Below are 18,617 nucleotides of genomic sequence, written 5' to 3' on the forward strand. Positions count from 1 at the left end.
GGGGTGCTGAACCCCTGAGCCCCGTCCCCAGCCCTTTTTGGATTTTATTGAGAGACAGGGTCTCGCTGAGTTGCTCAGGGCCTTGCCAAGTGACTGAGGCTGGCCTCCACCTTGCGATCCTCCTGCCTCGGCCTCCGGAGCCGCTGGGATGACAGGTGTGTGTCCTAGTGCCCGGCTCACTTATGTTTTAAGGGTCTCTCTGGCTGTTTGGGGACAACAGACTCCCTGAGGCCAGCTGGGGTGGGGTCGGGGGGCTGCTGCTTCAGAGTAAGGGCCGCAGGGGAGCAGGACAATGCGACCCTGGCCAGGCGCTGGAGGCCACCCACCCACGGAACCCAGAGTGCTGGAGTGTGCATCAGGCGACCAGCCCGACACGGCAGGGCTCACCCAGGACTCCACTGTCCCTCCCAAAGGGTCCCGGGGCTCCCTCCAAGGGAGGCCTGTCACGTGGGACAGACAGACAGACAGCGTTCAGAAAACATCTGGTTTATTAGGGTTAGCGGTAGCGTACATGGGTTCCTTTAAGAGTTCCAAGCCGATCCACGTTCCCCACTAACAGTACACGGGAGGGATGTGACTTGAGCCGCGGTGACAATGACATACCCGTCCATGGCTTGGAAGATGACCAGGATCCTAATAGATGGATGTCGGCCATCGGCGGCCAGAGGAAGGAAAGCTACTGAGAGACGGTGGGGCCCGGAGGTGGCATGCGGCCAGAGACCTCTGGGGGGGGGGGGGGGTCCAGAGCGTCCTGAGGGTGGTGGCCCCTGGAACCTTCTAGAAGGTGACAGGGAGCTGGGGTCCGAGGGGGGCTGCCCAGCCCTCCCGTCCTCTCTGCCAAGGGACTGGGGCGTCGTGGGCTGCTGCCCACATCCCTTCCAACCCCAAGTGCCTGGACGCCTCGGTCCAGGGCAGGACCCTGAGGGCCAGAATGTCACCACGGAGCTGTCAATGCCGATGGTGACCCTGGTTCTAGGCTGGCCCGGCTTTTTGAAAGACAGAGGGCCACCCAGCATGGGGCACTGCCAGATGGGGCTGATGTGCCACGTCCGTGTCCCCTGTCCCCTCTTCCAGGGTTCACAAGATGGTCCCTCATTTCGGGCCATTTTTTTTTCTCTCTGGAATATTAGTAACTCATGAACAAGACATAGAAGTTTGGTGACTCTGTCAGGGCTTCTATAGAAGGACATCCAGGGGTCCAGGGGGAACCTCCCGGCCACGCCCCCAAGAAGGACAGGGCACTCCCGCCACGCCCAAAGAAGAAGGGTCTGAGCCCCCCAGATTCTGAGCCTCCATATTGGGGAATCCTGGCAGGAGGAGCAGCCCCTCCCCCAAGAGGGGCCCAAAGGGCACCCCGACTTCTCCCTCGCAACCCCGCGGGGTGTCCCCAGCAGCTGAGCTCCCGCCCAGGGTTCTGGTCGCACTAACGAGACTTTTGAGGTAACAGCAAGTCCCAAGGTCAAGGTGAAAGAGTTCCCAGGGGGCGGGGCGGGGGGTCCCCAGTTATTGCTGGCTCACGGGGAGGCCACGGGCAGGGCCAGGGCTGGGGTGGGCACCTGAGAAGCCCAGGTCAGGCTCGGTCCTTGTCCGGGAAAGGTTGGGCGACACCCGTTTGGGCCGTGACTGAGCCCTGGGCGGGGGGGGGCGGGGGGCCTCTGGGTCCCAGCTCTCAGCACTGTGATTCCCTCCTCTGGCCACCAGAGGGCGCTGTGGAGCCAGCCGTGAGATCCCCAGGGTGGCTCTGGGTGGCAGAGGAGGACCGTCAGGCCCAGGGACAGCTACTCCTTGCCACTCACCCCCCCATTCCGATAGTCTCTGCTTTAGATACTTCATCTGCATACAACTCTCTCTTATAGCATCGGTGACATTAGTGTCCCCAAAAACAGGCAGCCTCTTTTCTGAGGGGGGAGGGGTACCAGGGATGGAACCCCGGGGGAGGGGGGGTCTTTAACCCCTGAGCCCTGTCCCCAGCCCTATTTTCTATTTTATTGAGAGACAGGGTCTCGCTGAGTTGCTTAGGGCCTCGCTTGGGCTGAGGCTGGCCTCCACCTTGTGATCCTCCTGCCTCAGCCTCCCGAGGCACTGGGATGACAGGTGGGTGCCCCTGGGCTCTAGTGGATTGTAAATCAGCTGGCAAGGTCACGGGTGGCTGCTCATGTGGAGGAAGTGCCAGTCATTTGCTGAGCCTTGGAAGGGCACGTGAGTCGGCCCCAGGAGCTGGCCCTGGGTGGGGACACAGGCCACGTCATTACACACCCGAGAAAGGCCACAGAGTCATGGCTGGTCAGAGAGGGCCACTGGGCGGGAGCTTGAGTAGGGGCCAGGGGTGGACACTTCTCCGATTATTGCATCTGGTTTCCTGGGATCACCAGGGATCCCTGGGAACCTCGTAGGAGCTGGGAGAGGCGGGCAGAGTCCCTGCATATTTAATTAATTAATTAATTAATTTTTTTGGTCCCAGGGATTGAACCCAGGGGCACTTAACCCCTGAGCCCCGTCCCCAGCCCTTTTTATATTTTATTTAGAGACAGGGTCTCGCTGAGTCGCTTAGGGCCTCGCTAAGTGGCTGAGGCTGGCCTCCAACTTGCGATCCTCCTGCCTCAGCCTCCGGAGTGGCTAGGATTATAGGCGTGCGCCACTACGCGGGGCCCTGCTTATTTAAGAAAAAAAAAGTTTTAATAGAGTCCCTCTGTGGGAATTGCCTGTCACCCTTCTCTTTCTCATTATTACTATTATTATATATATATATATTTTTTTTTTTTTTGCATAGTGTCTACCCTTTAGGGTAGTTCCAGTGCCTGATAACCTTATATATGACATAAATTTATTTTTTTTTTAAAGTTAACTGCGCCAGGGGTCCTCCAATTTGGCGATTGGTTGGTTTTTAAGCCACTCTGAAGTAGCCAGCTCTGCTCTCCCTCTGCCCGCTTCCCCCAGGCCATGAGCTGGTCCCTTGGCCAGTGCATTCAGGGCGGGGACCCTCTGGGGACCCCTCTGGGGACAGCCATGGTTATCCTTTGGGAGACCCACATGTTTATTTCATGGAAGACGGAGTTGGTCACTTCCGGAAGCTCTTTGTGGAGGACGTGGTAGGCACCTTCGTAAATCTGCAATCAGAGAAGACACGGGCGGGGTGGGGAGGGTCAGGGTACGTCATCAGAAGAAGTGGCAGGTTGTGGGGGTGGGGAGTGGACACAGGGGACAGGAGTGGGCAGTGTCCTTAGAGCCAGCTCCCTGGAGCATCTGGCTTTCACTCCCCGCCCCCCACTTTTTTGAGAGGGGGGCAGGGTAGGGGACAGGGCCCTGCTAAGCTATGGAGGCTGGCCTCCAATTTGCGATCCTCCTGCCTCAGCCTCCCAAGTCGTTGGGATGACAGGCGGGTGCCACGGCACCGCCGGTGGGGGGGCAGAAGCTGTCAGCCGGAATGTCCCCCTGGAGCTGGGATCTGCCCCACTGGTTTCTGGGTCATGTGTCCTGGGGGCTCAGCAGGGGCTCCACTCCTTATCTGGGGGCTTCCTCCCAGTTCAAATAAAACTAGCACATCTGCGTCCCCACCTTGAGAGTCTGTCCGAGGCAGCCAGGGCTGTCTCTTGGGTCTAACAGGCCACATAGCCAAGCCTCAGGGCCTGTCCCTGCGAGGTGTCCCTCGTCCACCCGCAGGGCCACCTCCTGCAGACTGTCAAGTGCCCCAGCATCTCTGTGACCATGTCTCCGGCTGCTGCTGGGCCTGGGGTTGCTGGGGCTGGCACCCAGGGAGGTTGGAGACCATGCATGTCATTGGAACTTGGAAGGGACATTCTCTCAAGACACTGTATTTGTTCAGCAAACAGTGGCAGGGTCCAGGTCCTCCCACCAGCTCTCCAGGATCTGATTAGACACACCCACAGGGAAGCCCGCCTCTTGCCACGCCCTGGGGCGGGGCTATGCTGTGGGCGGGGCTACACTGTGGGTGTGGCTAAACTGGGACAGGGCTATGCTGTGGGTGGAGTTATGCTGTGGGGCAGGGCTATGATAGGGGTGGGGTTATGATGTGGGTGTGGCTAGGTGGTGGGGCGGCTTGTGCGGTGGGCGGGGCTATGCTGTGGGTGTGGCTAAATTGAGGGACAGGGCTATGCTGTGGGTGGGGTTATGATATGGGGTGGGGCTATGATGTGGGTGTGGCTAGGTGGTGTGGTGAAGCTACACTGTGGGTGGAGCTATGCTGTGGGTGTGGCTAAACTGGGACAGGGCTATGCTGTGGGTGGGGTTATGCTGTGGGGCTGGGCTACGATAGGGGGTGGGGCTATGAGGTGGGTGTGGCTAGGTGGTGGGGCAGGGCTAACTGGGCAGGGCTATGCTGTGGGGCGGGGCTATGATATGGGGTGGGGCTATGATGTGGGTGTGACTAGGTGGTGGGGCGGGGCTATGCCATGGGCGGGGCTAGGTTGTGAGTGTGGCTAAATTGTGGGACAGGGCTATGCTGTGAGTGGGGTTATGCTGTGGGGCGGGGCTATGATGTGGGTGCGGCTAGGTGGTGGGGAGGGGCTACACTGTGGGCGGGGCCACATTGTGGGCGGGGCTACATTGTGGGCGGGACTACCCGCTACACTGTGGGCGGGGCGGGGCGGGGCGGGGCCGGGCAGCTGCTCACCTTGAGAGTCTTGTCCTGGCTTTTGGCTGACTCCATGAGCAGGTAGGCCCCTTTGCTGTCACACAGGCGGTCTGCGGAGCCCTGGAGCAGCAGGAAGGGCAAGGTCAGCTTGGGGAGGGCTCGCTCCACCCGCGAGACAGCGTTGAGTAGTTGGATCCCAAAGCACACTTTCAGCCCCGCCCGGCAGATGAGAGGGTCCGAGTTGTAAAGCTCAACCTGGAGGAGGGGGGGCCAAAAAGAAAAAAAGAAAAGGAAAAGTCACCATCAGTGCAGGCCGGGGCTCACCCTTGCTAGGCCCAGATCATTTATTATTTTTTTCTTTTTTGGTCTCGGAGACAACCTCCGGGGTGCTTAACCCCTGAGCCACATCCCCAGCTCTTTTCATGTTTTATTTAGAGACAGGATATCACTGAGTTGCTAAGTGGCTGAGGCTGGCCTCCACCTGGCGATCCTCCTGCCCCAGCCTCCTGAGCTGCTGGGATGACAGGCGTGCACCACCACACGCAGCCTCAGCAAGTCATTGCCCGGATATGTGGCCTGAGATGGGACAGCTGCCCTACAGAATCTGGGTGAGAAGGCTCTAGAAGTGTCTCAAGCCCTGATGGGTAGGCGTGAGGCCACCGTGCTCCTTTGCTTACTTTCCCCAGGGCAGGCTGGAGATCTGCCCTGTGGTGTGGACAGGGTTGCGGCAGAGGGCAGCCCCAGGAGACCCCAGGCCGCCACTGGACTGGGACTCAGGTTCTCCACGGCCACATTCCCCTTCTGTCACCACCCCTTGCAGGGCCTGGGCCAGAATTCCAGATCCACGCCAAGAGGGGACCAGCTGTCCTGTGGTCACCCCTGCCATCCTGGATTCCGTCCCATGCCAGAGACTGAGCATCGCAAAATGGACCATTGGTGAGAAGCCACCCGAGTCGGATTAGCCAGTTCCTGCAGCTGAGCGTGTGACTCCCACCAGCCAAGGCCATCTGTCTGGCAGGCTGTGCTGGGCGGGAGCGGGTCATGGACCTCGGCTGGCGTGCAGGCAGCCCACCCGGAAGGAGAGCTGTGGGGCCACAGAGGAGCCCTGGGCTCAGGATTGCCCAAGTCCTGGTGCCTACAGTGATAGCAACCAGAACACCCTGTGCCCAGCCCAGGACCAGGATAGTGGGTCAGGATCCTGTTGAGTAATAAAAATAAGAACAGCTTTAAAAACAAACCAAAAAAAAAAAAAAAGTCTAGTTACACCCGAGCTTTTGCTAAATGCTCAGCCCTAATGTTTGTCTATATAATATCTAATAACGAATTTATTCGTTATTATATTCGTTATTATTATTCTCCGTAACTACCTTGACTGAGGCACAGCTATTATTATTATTGTTGTGGTTGGTATCAGAGATTGAGCCCAGGGCTGCTTCACCCCTGAACCCTGTCCCCAGCCCCTTTTTCTATTTTATTTAGAGACAGGGTCTCACTGAGTTGCTTAGGCCCTTTCTAAGTGACTGAGGCTGGCCTCCAACTTGCAATCCTCCTGCCTCAGCCTCCCTCAAGCCACTGGCTGGGATGACAGGCATGTGCCACCGCACCTGGCTTATTATTCATTTTTTGCATGTAAGGAAATTAAGGCAGAGAGAAGTTTAATAATCCCCCTGTTATGAGTTACCCCAATCCCTGTTTTGTCCTCTAGAACTTTTGATTTTCAGCTGGGTACACAACTCCCCCAAGGGAAGACTACATTTCCCAGCATCCCTTGCAGCGGGGCATGGTCACATGACCATGTTCCAACCAATAGGAGAAGAACAGGAGAGCTGCTAGTACCCTCTGGGTCCAAAGCTGGCCCTCCCTGTGGGTCCTTTAGGGAGGGAGTTGGGCCATGTGGACCCAGGCTGGGGACACACTTGGACGTGTTGAGCTACAGGATGGGTCCCCTGGTGCTCAGAAGTCACCTGCCAGAGAACTAAGCCCTTTCCCATCCAAGGCAGTGTAGTGTGGGGTCCCAGGTCCAGCAGGGTGGCCATGCCCTGGCCAGCTGCCCCCCTCGCATCTTGCTGTGTCCACATCCGGGCTCCTCCAGGCCCCTTGGGGGCTCCACCCGCGCCTGCTGTGACTCTCGGCCATAGGTCGGGTGTCCTGTGTCCATTTCCTGAAACTGGCCTGAGACTCTGCCCTGCTTGGAGCCCCCCCAGCGCACCGGCCCCTTGGGGACTCTGCTCCAGGGTTGAATGGCTCTGGCGGCCCCAGTGGCTTCCTGCCCTTGGCTTCCTTTCCCATGTCACGTAGACCCTGTTTACACGGCGGCCTATTCTGGGCCTGGGGAAGGAGCTGCCAGATGTGTGGGGGAGAGGGCAGGCCGGAGAAGGAGGGGAAAGGCCAGGGCCCAGGCCCTCCGTCCCAGACAGTGGCCAGCCCCATCCCAGCAGCCCTTGAGCATTTAAAATCAAAATCCACCTGAGGCCGGGTGCCCTGGTGCAGGCCTGTAATCCTGGCAGCTCGGGAGGCCGAGGCAGGAGGATTGGAGGTGGAGGCTGGCCTCAGCCAGTCAGGCACCAAGCAGCTCAGCGAGACCCTGTCTCTAAATAAAGTACAAAATAGGGCTGGGGACGGGGCTGTGTGGCCCAAGGCCTCTGGGTTCAGTCCCCAGGACCACCACACATGCCCCTGCCCCCCCCCCCAAAAAAAAAGAAAGGCAAGATCAGAAAAGGTCATAAAGAGACACAAAGAGGCAGAGCTGGGTCCCTCTGAGTCACAGATGTCAACGGACTTGACTGGCAGGAACAAAAGGGGCCCTCATCGGGCGTCCCCAGCCCTCCTGAGACTTTGCTGACTGGGTGCCCACCCACAGGGTGGCAGGGGCGAGATAAAGACTTGGCCTGACTCTGCAGAAACGCCCAGGTCCCTGTTTACCAGGAGCCCGGAGCCCCGTGTTGACATCTCGCTGTCCCCCGCGGCCAGCTGCAGTGGACGCCCAGCCGCAGGGGTCGAAATTCCTGAGTCAGACCAGAAGGGTTGGGAAACAGGATGTCACCTTCCCGTCTGCCCTCTGCTGGCTGCGGTCTCCTTCCGGATAGGAGAGGGTGTGCCGGGGTGGGCCTCTACCCACCAGTGGCATGTGACTGACTGAATGAGCACTCTTGCCTCCAAGTGACTTTGTGTTATCCCAAGCTGGGGGGCTCTGGGACATCCTGGGGACAGGCTGTTTGCATAAACCCACCACAAGTTCCTTCTAGAAGGCGCTTCAAAAACCAGGAAAAAAAATGAATAATCTGATAACTTGATTCTATAGACAGTCTATCAAAACATCACAAGGTTCCCCAAGACATGTACAATTTGGGTGGGGGGGGGTCCTGGGAATAGAACCCAGAATTACTGTACCCCTGAGCTCCATCCCCAGCCTTTTAAAAATTTATTTATTTATTTATTTTTTTGGAAACAGGATTTTGCTAAATTGTTGAGGCTGGCCTCCCATTTGTGATCCTCCTGTCTCAGCCTCCTGAGTGGGTGGGAGTCCTGAGATCAAACGGTGGGTGACGACCGTGGAGACTGGAGCAAGAACCGAGTTCAAGAGGGTGACAAGGAAGCATGGTCGCTCGTCCTGTGACAGTGGGTCTGGCCTTACGTGTGTGTCCCTGACCTGTCTCCCTCCTGATGTTGCAGAGGCTGAAGTATTGGGAGTGCTCAGGATCCTGGTGCCGTCTACTTACTTTTATGCTTAATTAAAGTAACTAATTAATTAGTATTTGGTGACCAGGATGAAACCCAGGGGTGCTCTACCACCGAGCTTCATCTCCAGCCCTTTTCATTAGTTCTTCAAAAATGGCTTAAAAGTTGCTTAGCGCCTAAGTTGCCGAGGCTGGCCTCGAACTCGCGATCCTCCTGCCTCGGCCTCCCAAATTGCTGGGATTACATGCAGGCACCACCACCACCACCACACACCCAGCTTCAAAGGACATCCCAGCAGCTGGGGAGGCTGAGGCAGGAGGATCGCCGGTTGGAGGCCAGCCTCAGCCACTTAGCCAGTTCCTGTCTCAAAAAATAAAATAAAATAAAATAAAATGGGGGTGGGGACGGGGCTCCGTGGTTGAGCACCCCTGGTTTCAATTCCATGCCTCTCCTGGGTTCAGAGAATGGCTCTCTCAGCTCTGCCTCGGTGACGGTGACAGAGGCCTGGGGACAGTGACAGAGGCCTGGGGACAGGGAGAGAAAGGGCCTGATCCTTGATTCTGGAAGCGTCTGCAGTAGCGATGGGGCTGAGCCGGTCCCCACCGCTTCCCTCCATGTGCTGGGCTTCCAGAACTTTCCATCGGGCCGGCCTGGGTGACCGCAGATGTGACAGAAGGCAGGGCCAGGGCCTCTCCGGGTGTTTAGAGAACCGAGATTTGGTCCTGGCCACAAATTGCCTCCATCTGTAAATCATAGAGGTCCCCAGGGCCACAAGTGCTCAAAATGGGGGTCTCTCTCTTCCCGCTTCTACCCAGGGCCAGGGGGGGACAGAGACGGGGGCAGTTCATTCCATTGGACATTGGGCGGCGACCAAGGATCTGAAGGCGTCCCAGGCCAGAGAACTATCTGGAATGGCATTCGAGGATTTTCAAGGTGGGAGGGAATTTGCTTCAGCGAGAAAAACCCCATTGTTAGCAGCGGAATGATTAATAGGTCAGGAGCCTTATTTTTTATTTTTTTGGTGCCAGGGATTGAACCCAGGGGCACTTGACCCCGGAGCCCCGTCCCCAGCCCTTTTTTGTATTTTATTTAGAGACAGGTTCTCGCTGAGTGGCTGAGGGCTTTGCTAAATGGTTGAGGCTGGCCTCCAACTCATGATCCTCCTGCCTCAGCCTCCCAATCCACTGGGCTGTCTGTTGTCTTTGATTTCTGATTAGGGACCCTAGAACAAGGGCCCGAGCAGTGACCTCTTGTTTCCCAGAGCTGCCCAAGGGCATTGGGCCCCGAGGAGACAGACCCAGGCTCCCATCCTTACTTAGTCGCTGTGTGTTTTGGGGGAGGGTGACTTGCCCTCTCTGGGCCCGAGCTTCCACATCTGCAAAGAAGAATCCAAAGGCTGACTTCGGCAGGTTCTGAGGGGACCCCAAAGGCTATGGTGTCTTGCATGGAAGAAGAAGGATGTCATCGATTGTCCCCTGGGTGGTGCTGGGACAATGAGAAGGTATACCCGCCTCCCACGGAGATGGGCAGCCGGGGGCTCCTTGGAACAGGAGGATCAAACACACCAGGTGTGGTGGCCCACACCCGTCATCCCAGGGACTCGGGAGGCTGAGGCAGGAGGATGGCGATTTCGAGGCCAAGCCTCAGCCATTTAGCAAGGCCCTAAGCATCTTAGAGAGACCCCTTCTGCAATTAAAAACTAATTTTTTCCAAGGGCTGGGGATGTGGCTCCGGTGGTAAAGTACCCCTGGGCTAGATCCCCAATTACAATAAAAAAAAAAAAAATCCCTGAGACTTTTGTTGAAAAAAGACACTGGTTTTTGACAGAGGTTGCTTGGGTACAATTGCCCGTGGCCACCTTTCCTTCCATTTAGGAAAAGCCTTTCTGGGAATGAAGCCAGACCAGGGTGGGATGAGAGTTGGGGAGAACCAGGGCGGTGAATGGGATTTTTGGATCTCCTGGATACAGCCATGCCTGAAGCCCTTAGTTCTCTTTTCGAATCAGTCATTCCTTTGGCTTAAGTGACAGAGCAGCAGAAATCCAAGGACGGACCCAAACTTGGATTTCTCCTGGGTGTGTGTGTGGGGGGCTTCCTTCGCCTCCACACCGACCCCAAGTTACCCCCCCCCCCTAGATTTTCCAAAAGACTCTCACCTCTGTCTTGTTCCGGGAGAGGACGCTGGAATCGATGGGCCCCAGGGACATGTTTGGCAGGACAAGGTTGAGCACTTTCGCAGCGAGGACCTAGGCGGGGAGGCGAAACGTGAGTCCCACGTGGCATCGACGCCCCCCTCTTCCTGAGGGACAGGCTACAAGTCCGTTAAGGACCCCGAGACCCAAATTGCACATCAGCCTCCGCCGATCTCCAGAGTCTCCACCGTGGCCTCTGTGGGGTGGCCTTTCCCACAAACCGCCCGTTGGCTGTGACCTTGAAAGATTTGCCAGGGACTGAGCTGCACCCCTGTCCCTTTTTTGGGGGGGGAGGGGGTCCCACAAATACCCAGCAGGGACAGAGGCATCCAGATCAATTTGGGGGGGGATGGATGAAAGCAGAGGTCGGTGACCCCTGTATGCACAAGCCCAGGTACACAGTCGGTGCTTCCTATATGCTCATTGAACTTGAACCTGACTCGGGGCCAAGTCCTCCTCCCCTCCCCCATCTCTCTCTCTCCTTGGGGGATCTCGAGTGTCCCCAGGGGCAAAGAGCCCGGGTCTCACAGGGTCTGCCTGCAGAGAGGACAGTTCCCATCCTCGGTGACACTTGGGGAAGGGGAGGGGCTGTTTCCAAAGGGAGGAGCCACGGGGAGCGCTGGAGACGCAGCAGGGCGCAGGGCCGCGGCGGGCAGTGCGCATGTGCGTCTTGGAACCAGCTTGCACGGGCCTGTCGCCTGTCCTAGCAGGTGCCCTAACCTCCCGTCAGACTCAGGTGGCCTCCCCCTGCCACTGAGGACGCTGAACCTCCCTGCACCCCGACGCTGCGGTGGCCCACGCCGGTCAGCCCAGTGGCTTGGGAGGCTGAGGCAGGAGGATCGTAAGTCGGAGGCCAGCCTCAGCAAAAGCAAGGCGCTCAGCAACTCAGCGAGACCCTGTCTCTACATAAAATACAAAATAGGGCTGGGGACGGGGCTCAGGGATTAAGTGCCCCTGGGTTCAATCTCTGGGAACAACAAAAACAACAAAAGATTTGGATCTTTTTCAACGTGGACGGGACATCTCTGAATTCCCAGAACCAGATGCTCCTTGGAGAACCTAGATTCTGGAGGTGGGAATGGGCAAAAGGTCTAAATTTAGGGCACTTTCAAAAGGTAGAAGATCTAAAAGTGAAGAAAACAAAACAGCAGGTCATTGCAGAGAGTGAACAGCCCCCCGTAACCTTTATTAGACTCCGACTGCATACAGGTGGACCTTCTAGGGAACTGTGTGTCTTCTAGTGCCGTATTATTGGGGGAGAATTGAGGATATGTGTTTTTGTTTTCCAGCACTGGACTCAGGAAGGCCACAGGAGATTGGGGTGACCGATATCCAGATGCCAGGCTCCCAGACACTGACCCCTGCCTGCCTGGCCAATCTGGCTGCCCACTTCCTTCCGGTCCCCAGATTAGGTGGGCCATGAGCCAGGAGAAGGCTGAGCGCAGGACTGGCCGCCTCAGCCCTGACCCCCGCGACAGAGGAGGAGCGGGAGAGAGAGAGACCGGGCAGCGCCTGCCCCATTTTATCCGTCCCACCACCAGATCCCTCCGTTTGCCAGCCGGTTCCAATTTTGAAGCCTGTCACCTGATTTTTTTGCAAGGACCCGGGCACGGGAATCCTGGTCCATCTTTACGATTTGTGGTCATTTGCAAAAGAGACACCCTTACCTTCACCCTTGAACCTGGGTCCCTGTGGGGGGCACCACTCAAGCCCAAATGGCTATGACCCAAAAGTGCCAAGACCTCACAATGCGGGCTCTCATTGAAGGGACGGCAGTCTAGACAGTTGGTTTTTAAGAAAACGAGTTCTTGCCGGGTGTGGAGACGCACACCCGTGATCTCAGCCGCTCGGGAGGCCGAGGCAGGAGGATCGCAAGGTGGAGGCCAGCCTCGGCCACTGAGCGAGGCCCCGAGCAACTCAGCGAGACCCCGTCTCTCAATAAAATAGAAAAAGGGGCTGGGGACGGGGCTCAGGGGTGAAGCACCCCAGGGTTCCATCCCTGGGGGTACCCAAAAATAAAACCCCAAGCCAGAGTGGAGAGCAGGGAAGGGCGTGGAGGCCAGGAGTTGAGGACGGCAGCACCTCCACCCAGAGAGAGAGAGAGAGAGAGAGAGCGCGCGCGTGCGCGCCGTGGAGGTCGACCAGATGGCCGCTGCTCTCTGCCCTCCTTGGGAAAAATAAAATAAAATAAAATCTCCCAGAGCGTCCATCCCTGATCGTGAGAGCCCCATCACCGCTTCCCAAGAGAAGGTTCCGGAAGCCTGAACAGGGCATTGCTCACCCATAAGAAAAGTGGGGTCCAAACCATTACCAGTCTCGCTGTGCTTTCCACCAAGTCTGTGAATATCTTCGGGTGATCCTGTGGGGGGCGGAGAGGAGGTCCCCGGATGGGCCCCATGGCTGACGTGAGGTCCCCCACTGTCCCCCGGACCCCGACAGACAGGTGGGGTCAGGTCTGGGGCAGCCACAGAGCTCCCAAGGACGCCAGGCGGACCCAGGCCCCAGGTGTCAATCCCCCAAGGGCAGCGCAGAGGTGAGGACCCAGGGAGGATGTCCAGGTAGGAGCCACACCCCAACCGAGAGGAGCAGGCGGTGCGGCGGGATGGACGGTCAGACTCGGAGGCCAGGCCGGGTGGACCTGGCTCTGGGTCCACGAGGAGGCCTCTGACCCTCGGTCTCCTCGTCTATAAAATGGGGCTCATCCAACCAGCCTGGAATGGGGGCTGGGCCGACTGCCCACGGCGCTCTCCCCGACTCTCCCCTTCTGCCCGCAGAGGCCTCACCAGGAGGACGGGAGTGCCACGCCTTCTCCTAAGGAGCCTTTTATGGGGACGGCATCATGACCAGGGCCACCTGTGACGCGGCAGGACCCCACCAGGCTGAAGTCAGACTGACTCTCTTTTCTTTTCTTGGTCCCAGGGATTGAACCCAGGGACACTTGACCCCTGAGCCCCGTCCCCAGCCCTTTTTATATGTTACTTAGAGACAGGGTCTCGCTGAGGTGCTGAGGCTGGCCTCCATCTTGCGATCCTCCTGCCTCAGCCTCCCTGGCTGCTGGGAAGGCAGGTGTGACCACTGCGCCTGGCAGGATTTTCCTCAGGTAAAACTCTGCCTTACGCCTCCCTGGAAAGAACTGGACACTCATTCCAAGATGTAGGACAAGGGGTCACTACCCCGTTGACTTTCTGGGTCGCTGGTGCGATGATGGAACCACAGACGTCTAGCAACCGAGCCCAGAGTTATCAGGGCAGGGGCCACAGCAGGAGAAGGACCGCCGCTCATGGCTGTTGCTAGATGGGGGCCCGAGGAACTTCCTGATCCGGGGGCCTAAACATGGATGTGCGCCTGGGGAACTTCCTGTCTGGGGGCCTAAACATGGACGTGCGCCTGAGGAACTTCCTGATCCGGGGCCTAAACATGGACGTGCGCCTGAGGAACTTCCTGATCCGGGGCCTAAACATGGACGTGCGCCTGGGGAACTTCCTGATCCCGGGGACTAAACATGGAGGGGCGCCCAGCCTGGCTGGGGACAGGGACATCTTGTGAGGCTGGCTGCTCCAGATCCTCAGGGACCTCACGCGGGGACAGTGGTTGACATGATTCTCCTCTGGCCGCTGACCCTCAGCCCTGGGGTCTGCCCAGGGATGTTCAGGGGGCCCCTGTGACCTGCTGCTCGTTATCCACCCACGTCCTGGGTGAGCCCAGGTCAAGACTGAGAGGGACATCTCCTGGATGGACAGCCGGTGGGGACTTCGCCTCTGTCCCCAGGCCTCGGACACCGGATGATCCCTCCCACAGACAGAAAATAACCCCACACTGCCCAGGACTTGCTTTAGAGCTTTTACTTCTAAAATTTTCAGAAAAAAAAAAATTCCAGAAATTTTTGCTGCCACCTTCTTTGTGAAGCCAGTTTTTCAACAGGGACAATATTCCAGGGACCCGAGTCCCTGTCCTCATTGTCTCTTCTTCTGGGCTAAATATAGCTCAGCTTGTTGTTGAAAAGGGAGGCTTGGTGTGAGAACCAGATGGTGGTGCGATTTGGGGGGTTGGGGGTGATCAGGAGCCCTCGTTTCAGGAGGAGGGGGCTGGCCATTTTCCACGTGGCTCTCTGTTCTCTGACTGGGTGTCTGGAGTTGCCCACCTTGAATAACTGGGGCTCGGGAGGCTGAGGCAGGAGGATCGCAAGTTGGAGGCCAGCCTCTACAACTTAGCGAGGCCCTGGGCAGCTCAGTGAGACCCTGTCTCTAAATATAATAGAAAAAGGGCTGGGGACGGGGTTCAGGGCTTAAGCACCCCTGAGTTCAGTCCCTGGTATGTATATATTTAAAAAATAAAAAATAAACATGGGGACTTGCCCACGTAGGCCAGCCACGCCCCCAGGCCTTTTTTACTTTTTATGTTGAGACAGGGTCTTGCTAAGTGGCTGAGGCCGGCCTCCAACCTGCGATCCTCCTGCCTCAGCCTCCTGAGCTGCTGGGATGACAGGCGTGTGCCCCTGGGCCTGGCTAAACCAATTATTCTCCAAACTTTTAAAATTCATATTTAAAAAAAACAAAAAAGATTCTGAAATGCTTTCAGGAGTTTTTCAGGGGAGACCAGAGCGTGTATTGAGGGCATCCACATCCCTCCCGGGGGCAGGCTAGACCAATGAATCTGGCACTGTCCGTCACAATCGCCAAAGAGCAGCAGCAGCAACAGATTTCTGAGGGGTGGGGTGGCGGGGAGAGGAGGGCCATCAGGTCTGGGGCGAAGAGAAATCTCATTTGTCCTGGTTAATCAGGAGGCCCAGCGTTCCCCTGGGGACCACCGGCTCCTGATTTGACAAGGTGATCTATTAGCGGGAGTCTCTGAAAGGTCACGGTGCTGGCTCTGCCCAGAAGTGTCACTTCTGCGGGTCAGTGCCGGGAGTCCCATGGGAGGCTGGGAGGGAACCTCAGGAAGAGCCCTCTGGTCCTGGCTTTTCTCCAAGGGAGAAACATCCATTTGCTTCTATGTAGGAGGGGAGACCTCCTACAAGGAGATGGTCAGCCTCCACCCCCTAGCCAGGGAGGGTTCTGGACACTCCCTGGCCTTTCCCAGCCCTAAAACACTGTCCAGGATCTTTTAACAGAATGCACTTGGCATGCTGTGAGCTTCACCGTCGTTCAAAAACCCAAATCAGGGGCGCAGTGGCCCCCGCCTGTCATCCCAGCCGCTCGGGAGGCTGAGGCAGGAGGATCGCAGGTTGGAGGCCAGCCTCAGCCACTTAGCAAGGCCCTGAGCAAGCTCGGCGAGACCCTGTGTCTAAATAAAATATTTTAAAAAAGGGGCTGGGGATGGGGGCTCCGGGGTGAAGCACCCCCTGAGTTCAGACCCCAGTGCCAGAAAAATAAAAATAAAAATCACGTGAAACAGGATGGAACTGGCTCTCCCTCCGCTGTGGTCCCCATCTTCTCCCATGGAGATAACAACCCTTGAATGATGGGCGTCCTGTAGCTTAATCACAGTCATTATGGGAAGTGTCCATCAAGCAGGGCGCGTGTCCCTCGTGCATTTCAATGATGGAGGGCTCTGGAGGTGCATTAGCGGTGGAGCCCAGGGACCCTGGTGACGGGCCTCCACTGCCACTGAGAGAGACTCAGCCAGCAGCGGTGACGTCCTTCAACTGGGCTCAAAATTCAGTGTGAATTAAGTGCCTCGCTCTCTGGATGAACTGTCAGTTTCCAGGGCTCCCTTCGGCCCCACCCATTCCCATTTTAGATCGATGAGGTCCTCTGAGACCTACGGGAACTGACCCTGTCTCTAGGGGTGGCAGGATCAGGCCTGTGGATGTGGATTAGGAAACAAAAACTGTATTTTTTTAAAGATTATTTGGTACCAGGGACTGAACCCAGGGGTGCTTAACCCCTGAGCCCCGTCCCCAGCCCTTTTTCTATTTTATTTAGAGACAGGGTCTCCCTGAGTGGCTCAGGGCCTCGCTAAGTGGCTGAGGCTGGCCTCCACCTTGCGATCCTCCTGCCTCGGCCTCCCGAGCTGCTGGGATTAAGCGGCCCCGCGGAGAGGGGACTGGTTTCCTGTCCTTCCCCACAAGGCAGGTGATGTCCTATGCCTTGTCAAGAGAGCCCCAGCGACCCGAGCCCCCACCCGGCACGTGCTAATCCCCAATGTACCCATTAGAGTCGGGGGACAGAGAGGAACTAGAGGGAACAGATACCCTTCTCGGTGGCCATTAGCAATTGCTGAGAATTGCCCTCGCTGTGCATTTCCTGTCCAAGTGGGTGAAGGTTCTGTTCCTAAATAATAATGATAATAATAAAAATAGCTCAAGCCTTGCCTGTGAGTGACGGGCGAGCCGACGTGACTTTGGGGACAGATGACACGCAGAAGCCTATTCTCCTTTGCAACTTGGCAGAAAGAACCGGCGCAGAACAGGAAAGGCCACCCTCTCTCTCTCCTTTGTCTTTGGGGGAAACGCAGCAGCTGACTTTGCAGGTGACAGGTCCCCGGGAGCACAAGGATCTTTGTGCAAACTTTGGCACCGTCGCGTGTGAAGCCCGAGGACGAGTGGCCCTTGGCCCTGTGACCCAGCCTCTAGCTCTAAATGCACAGGACTGCGTGCACGTCCCGGGGGACCGCGGGGGACCGCACACACACCCCCCGGAAAGTCCTTTACCTTGAAAGTCGTTGCAGATTCGGGATTGGCCAGAACCAGGGGCGAGATGAGGACCATCCCGGAGAAGTGGCCCGGCCTCTCCGCCGCTGTGAGGATCACAATGGCGCCTCCCTGAAAAGCCAAAGGGGCAGAGACAGGGTCTCGCCGAGTTGCTCAGGGGCTAAGTGGCTGAGGCTGGCCTCCAACTCGCGATCCTCCTGCCTCAGCCTCCAGAGCCCCCCGTCCCCAGCCCCTTTTTTAAAATATTTTATTGAGAGACAAGGGTCTCGCTGAGTGGCTGAGGCTGGCCTCCAACTCGCGATCCTCCTGCCTCAGCCTCCAGAGCCCCCCGTCCCCAGCCCCTTTTTTAAAATATTTTATTGAGAGACAAGGGTCTCGCTGAGTGGCTGAGGCTGGCCTGCAACTCGCGATCCTCCTGCCTCAGCCTCCAGAGCCCCCCGTCCCCAGCCCCTTTTTAAAAATATTTTATTGAGAGACAGGGTCTCGCTGAGTGGCTGAGGCTGGCCTCCAACTCACGATCCTCCTGCCTCAGCCTCCAGGAGCTGCTGGGAGGACAGGGGTGGTGAGCCTGTCGTCAGGGGCTGGGTCTGCTTACCATGGAGTGGCCCAAGAGGAAGACAGGGAGGCTGGGGTAGTCCTTCTGCATGACATCCACGTGCTGTAGCACGTCCCTGACGAAAACGTGGAAGTCAGACACCACCATCCTCTCCCCTTCACTCTGCCCGTGGCCGACTGCAGAAGGAGCCAGAGAGAAAAGAGAGCCCGCTGAGTCCTTGAACCCATCCACGTAGCATCTCATTTAACCAATTTCCAATTTTTTTCAATGTATCATCTCATTTAACAGATCCCCCGCCCGCCCCCAGGATCAAACCCAAGGTTCTCTGCTACTTATTTTTATTTTTTTTGGTGAGACAGGGTGTCACCAAGTTCCTGAGGCTGCCTCAGACCCTTTTGGAACGTCGGAATTCTTCTCCCTCTCTGGGCCTTGGACAGATTAGGAGACCCAAAGCACAGAGAGGTTAAGGAACTTGCTCAAGATCACACAGCTACGGGGTCACCAGGGTGGGAGGACTTCAAAGCCCCCCCCCTCACCTGGCCACCCTATCTTCCTTGGTGAGTGACACTTTTGAAGGACCAAGGAAAGGACAGACAGGCACAGTCTCAACCTGCCCCGTTTTCTGCAAAACTAACTGAGCCTCAGCATGTCCCCGGGGAGGGGGGGAAAGAGCCCCCAGAGAATGGGGGGGGGGCAGGAGGACGCGGACCTCGCCTTCCTGCTGGGAGCTTGGGGCGGATCATTAAAGTCTCCTGTGGCCTCTACGCGGAGGCTGTGCCGTGGTCAGGACGTAGCGCTCCTTCCGCAGCCGCTAGGGGCACGGGGTCGCCCTACCTGGACTGACAGACCCCCCTCAGCAGCCCCCTGTGCTCAGACCCCAAGCACCTCTTTCCCACCAGCCTGTCCCCCAGGAACCCCCCAGCCTCCCCCTCTGCCCAGCCCACCTGGT

The 18,617-nt window shown here is 57.4% G+C and overlaps 1 protein-coding gene and 1 long non-coding RNA gene across 3 annotated transcripts in view; one reads left to right on the forward strand and one right to left on the reverse strand.

Annotated features, from left to right (window-relative positions):
* Window positions 1-470: 470 nt before the first annotated feature.
* The window catches only part of Mgll (monoglyceride lipase), a 67,736-nt gene continuing 49,589 nt past the window's right edge, over window positions 471-18,617 (reverse strand). For both annotated transcript variants that reach the window (XM_077106168.1, XM_077106167.1), the window contains exons 4-8: window positions 17,708-17,844; window positions 17,113-17,223; window positions 10,425-10,514; window positions 4,631-4,846; window positions 471-3,107 (exon numbers count right to left, since the gene is read on the reverse strand). In XM_077106168.1, coding sequence (XP_076962283.1) covers window positions 2,967-3,107; window positions 4,631-4,846; window positions 10,425-10,514; window positions 17,113-17,223; window positions 17,708-17,844 — 695 coding nt within the window. In that variant the 3' untranslated portion in view covers window positions 471-2,966. The remainder of the gene's footprint in view (window positions 3,108-4,630; window positions 4,847-10,424; window positions 10,515-17,112; window positions 17,224-17,707; window positions 17,845-18,617) is intronic.
* Window positions 5,040-8,293, forward strand: LOC143385573 (uncharacterized). Its single transcript, XR_013089493.1, has 3 exons — window positions 5,040-5,199; window positions 5,412-5,527; window positions 8,043-8,293. It is a non-coding gene; the product is annotated as an uncharacterized LOC143385573 (long non-coding RNA).

This window comes from Callospermophilus lateralis, chromosome 20 (assembly GCF_048772815.1).
Source record: "Callospermophilus lateralis isolate mCalLat2 chromosome 20, mCalLat2.hap1, whole genome shotgun sequence".
In the NCBI taxonomy this organism is placed as follows: Eukaryota; Metazoa; Chordata; class Mammalia; order Rodentia; family Sciuridae; genus Callospermophilus; species Callospermophilus lateralis.